The following is a 4680-nucleotide window of genomic DNA, read 5'->3' as shown; positions in this document are numbered from 1 at the left end:
ACTCTTTCCAAATACCCAATGGAGTCCTCAAGCCTGGACAATTCTAGCAACAATTTAAAAGTTGTGAAAATAATGGTTATGATAAATTTTATTTTGTATCTTTAATTGGGGGCTACGACTAATTCCCAATAGTGTTAAATAAGCAGCAAATAAAGTAGAGCATGCTAGAGAAAAGAGACCTTAGATTCACTTAATCTGATGTTTACGTAAAACATCATTGTATTTTGTATTTTGCTTTGAATAGGAGGAGCCAGAGCTGGTTAGTGCAATTTATGGACGAGGGATAGCATATGGGAAAAAAGGACTACATGTGAGTATTTAATCACATAAATGTTTATCAGAAACATTTGAATGTAAACTGTAAGAAAAAAAAGAATTGCAACAGGAATTAGATCAATTGAAATTGATTATACTCATGCAGCCCCAGAGTCTGTCAGTACATGGTGGTAATGCTGTTAATTTTTACATTGAAATATCCTTTTTCTTTCTTCAAAAGATGCTTTGTTACTGGGGGTAGGAGGTCCTTCCTCAGACCTGAGAACTAGTTGTGTGTAGGAATGTCTTTATAAAGACAGGATGTGATAGAATGAAGGAAAGATAGCTTATGTGTTTAGAAAAAAATCAGAGAGATTAATAATGGCATTACAATTTTTGCTATGTCAAGCAGCTTCTATTTTATATTCTGTCACCTTTGTAATTCTTTTTATATGGTATGCACTACTTCTTCCCCGAGGTCCTCTGTAAATACTTGCCTATTCCTTGGGTTCATACAAAAATATTTTGAATTTACTTTGCTTGAATAGCAGTCCCCATAATTACTAACATGAACAGTTTGGCTATGTTGGGTTTTTTCCTACTAGATGTACAATGGTTGCACTAGGTAGAACTTTAGTTTGAATCAACCATTTAACTTAGTTTCCAAAGTTTAATGCAGTTTAACCTGCATTTCCAAAGCGGGTAGTAACACAGAGATCAACAGATTAACACAGCAGTCCAGAGTTTGAAGGGTTGTCTATCAACGATAAAAACTGTGTAAGCAAGAATACGTTTTCAAGGTTAGCACTTTGTTTTTGAAGTATGGCTAGATATCCAGACCCTGTCCAGAAGGTAAGATTGCCAGCAAGTATTCTGACTATCATGGGATTAATTGGGTGACTCCATGGGAATGCCATTGTGCAGGAGCTCTAACTGCTAGGGAATGTTGACAGAAACTCCTGTGACCTGCACTTGCATTTCTGCCTCCCTAGACAGTTCTGTGAGTTTTTGGCAGCTGTTTAAAATGGCCCTGCTTCACAAAAGCTGGTTTCTATGTGAAGTATTTTGTGCAGTCTTTTTTCCCCCTCCCTGACTTGATGCCAGTCTGGGATGTACCTGCCCCCACCCTCCATTGTATGCCAGATCTGGTGCCTCCTCTGGTAGGTCTGGGATAGGCACTGCGTGTGGTACAGTCCCAGGCCAGCTAAAGTGGATGTTCGATCCAGCATGTAGCGGAGTGGGGAAGGAATTAGTTGGTGGGCGCAATCCAGCCTGCGGAACCAGCTCTGCACCATTTATCCAGCCTGTGGAGCAGTCGCACACCAGATGGCTTTGACACCCCTGGACTATACTGATAACTTAATTCTAGGAACTACTACATTATTTTACATTAAGAGCCTTAGTATAAGCTGGCTAAAAAGGAATATAATAAAGCCTTAATTTAAAGCAGACAAAATGTACATTCTCATAGTACTACTATTCCTCTTAATACTGTTCCTACCGTTTTGGAAAAAAAGTGATTTTTACTATATTTACTCAATCCTAAAACAACCCCCCACCCCCATTTAACAAGGGGGGAGAACCCCGTTTTCTTAGAATTGTATAAAAGGGTAATGGGTGGAGGGGGATGAGGAGCAAGTGGTTGCTGTGGCTTAGGCTCCAGCACCTACCCAGAATTAAGTCCATAGCTGCAGCTACTTCCTGCCTTCCCCTGCTTCCCCCCTGCCTCTGCACCCAGTTACCTCTCCCTTGCAGCCTCTTTTCCCTGTTCCTCTCCCCTGCCCCACATAACTTCTGCTCCCCATCCTGCGCCTCTCCCTCCCCCCACCCTTACTTTTGCCCTGTGCCAGCAGGCTCCATGCATGCTGCAGCCTGGGGCACTGAGCATAGCTGCAGCCTGGCCCAGCAGGCGTGGCACATAGCAGGAAGCAAGCTGCTTGACATCCCCATGCAGCAGTGGGAAGGATAAATTAAATCCAATAATTAGATTCTATACATGGAAAATTGTAACATTTATTAATTTTCCATGTATAGAATCTAATTACTGAGGGGTTGTCTTAAATTCATGGCTGTCTTAGATTTGAGTAAGTGCAGCATTCATGTTTAGTGTGTGTGTGTGTGTGTGTGTGGGTGTGTGTGTGTGTGTGTGTGTGTACACACACACACACACACACACACACACACACACACACACACCCCTTGCTAAGTTCATACATTACTTCCCTCTGTTAGTGAAGCAGTTCAAGTACTCTGTTCTCACATTAGTTTAGTGAATATATAGACCTTTGAGTTATTTTCTTAAATGATTGGTTTAACTTTTAAGGTGGTATGCTTATGTATCTTAACTTCCTCTTTTAAGGACATAAAAAATACTGAACTTGCTCTGTTTGAGCTGAGTCGAGTGATTAGTCTAGAACCAGATTGCCCTGAAGTATTTGAACAGCGAGCAGAGGTGAGATTTCTTTTCCTTCTCAGATCTTTTTCAATTTCTGGAACACGCATTCAACTATTAATATACTTGGGAACAAAATTAATTTTCACATTTGAAGGTATGCCAGGTATTAAAAAATGAAAGAATTTTGGAGCTTCTCGACTTGCTCTTTCTGAATTAATTGCTTGCTTTGGATTTTTAGATTCTGTCCCCATTGGGCCGAATTAGTGAGGCACTGGCTGATCTTACTAAAGCCATTCAGCTGCAGCCATCAGCACGGCTTTACAGGCACAGAGGCACCCTTTACTTTATATCTGAGGTTAGTTTTTTGTTTTGTTTTGGTTATGTGAGATTTTTACTGTTAGATGCTACCTTCATGCAAGAAAAGAGGTTCTCCTCTCCCCATAAAAAAAATTGTTCGTCATGTTGCGGTTCACCAGAAATTAATTCCTTTTTTAGGATATTCTAAACAGAAAAGTTCATAAAACATTTTATTTTCATTATTTAGTGAACACAGAAAAGCGAGGTGGGTACTGTCTAATTTTTTTAGGCCGTCTATAATTGTTAGTGCTGTCTCTACCCTCTGGAATGGTGTTGTGTATAGAGGAACTTGATTTGATAATTTAGCCTACAAATGCGTATAGGAATTATTGTTGGATACTCACTTAAAAAGAGCTAAATTTATGAATAGGAACTCCATATCAACTACGTAAAAATATTTTAAAAATCCTTAAATAATATCTTCTCGCTATGAAGATATTTATTTTACTTTTTGAATGCTTAAAGTAACATGAAGCTGGTGTCTTTAATTGCTGCTTTAAAAATGGTTCATATCATGAATAACGGCTATCCCAAGAAGATGATAAAAACCAGTTTGTTCCATTGATTTCATTTGGTTTATTTTTAGCCCATGTTACCATTTAGCTTATTTTGCTTTTCCTTAGAGTACTGATAAAAGGAAAGATGAAATAAACTTGGCCTAGCTCTCTAACACATTCCTTTGATGCAAAATGCACTTGTTTAATTGTAAAAGGGCTTGGATTTGTCTTTATCTATTATATCCAGCAGTTACTTCATTGTCTAAAAGTGATGTTTTGTATAACAGGACTATGCAACAGCCCATGAGGACTTTCAGCACTCCTTGGAACTGAACAAGAATCAGCCTATAGCTATGCTTTATAAAGGCTTAACTTTTTTTCACCGAGGACTTCTGAAGGTAAAATTGTTTAAATTACCCATATACAGAACAAACCCTCTATTCAAAGCTGTTTTTGTAAAATTATTTCAGGTACTGAAGAATTTCCACAGATGTCATTGTACAAGAAAGGTCTTTAGAGGATTGCAAAGCAAAACCAAACATGTTCAGGTGCTGTTAAATTCAGTGATGCCATTCACCGATCTGTATGAAACACAGATACCAGGGGTCTCACTGCATCTTCTGAAACTCGTAGGATCTTTGTCAAATAATGATACCTTTTGAGACAGATTTCAAAAGTTAGTTAGCACTCAGAAGCCACCATTAAAAATCTGGTTATACTCAATTTTTTTCCATGGAATGCCTAGGAATGGTGAAAAGGAAAGGGGATGAAAAGTAAATGAACAATAATTTCTACACCCTGTGAGCTAGAAGGTAAGGGGGGAGCTCTAGGAGTGGCAGATGGGAAGGTCTGTATATTTGCACGTGCATATCAAGTTGAATGTTAAAGTGTGTATGAGCATTTCAAGATTAAGATTTAAAAAAACTGGAAGGCAAATAACTCCCCTTTCCCATGGATTGTCTTTATTTTTAATGAGAGAGTTTTCAGAGAGCTACTTTCACTTTTGAATGCTTCAGGGTGGCAAGGCTGCATCTGTTCATCCTCACTTTTAAATGTGGGCAGAAGGAGAGTAGCTAAAGATACCAATATTTTCTTTCATGCATCTTCAAAACTAGACTCCCAAATTTGGTGTTTGTGTATTAAGCAGGAAGGTTGATTTTTCTGCCTGGGATAGAA

The 4680-nt window shown here is 38.7% G+C and overlaps 1 protein-coding gene across 1 annotated transcript in view; it reads left to right on the top strand.

The window, feature by feature from the left end:
• Positions 1–4680, top strand: part of TTC13 (tetratricopeptide repeat domain 13) — a gene marked incomplete at its 5' end in the record, with an annotated part of 67583 nt that overhangs the window by 17497 nt on the left and 45406 nt on the right. The window contains 4 exons of the mRNA XM_025194733.1: positions 245–310; positions 2615–2707; positions 2889–3005; positions 3792–3902. Of these exons, the coding sequence (XP_025050518.1) occupies positions 245–310; positions 2615–2707; positions 2889–3005; positions 3792–3902 (387 nt within the window). The remainder of the gene's footprint in view (positions 1–244; positions 311–2614; positions 2708–2888; positions 3006–3791; positions 3903–4680) is intronic.

This window comes from Alligator sinensis, unplaced genomic scaffold, assembly GCF_000455745.1.
Source record: "Alligator sinensis unplaced genomic scaffold, ASM45574v1 scaffold448_1, whole genome shotgun sequence".
In the NCBI taxonomy this organism is placed as follows: domain Eukaryota; kingdom Metazoa; phylum Chordata; order Crocodylia; family Alligatoridae; genus Alligator; species Alligator sinensis.
This window is presented reverse-complemented; position numbering and strand designations above follow the sequence as displayed.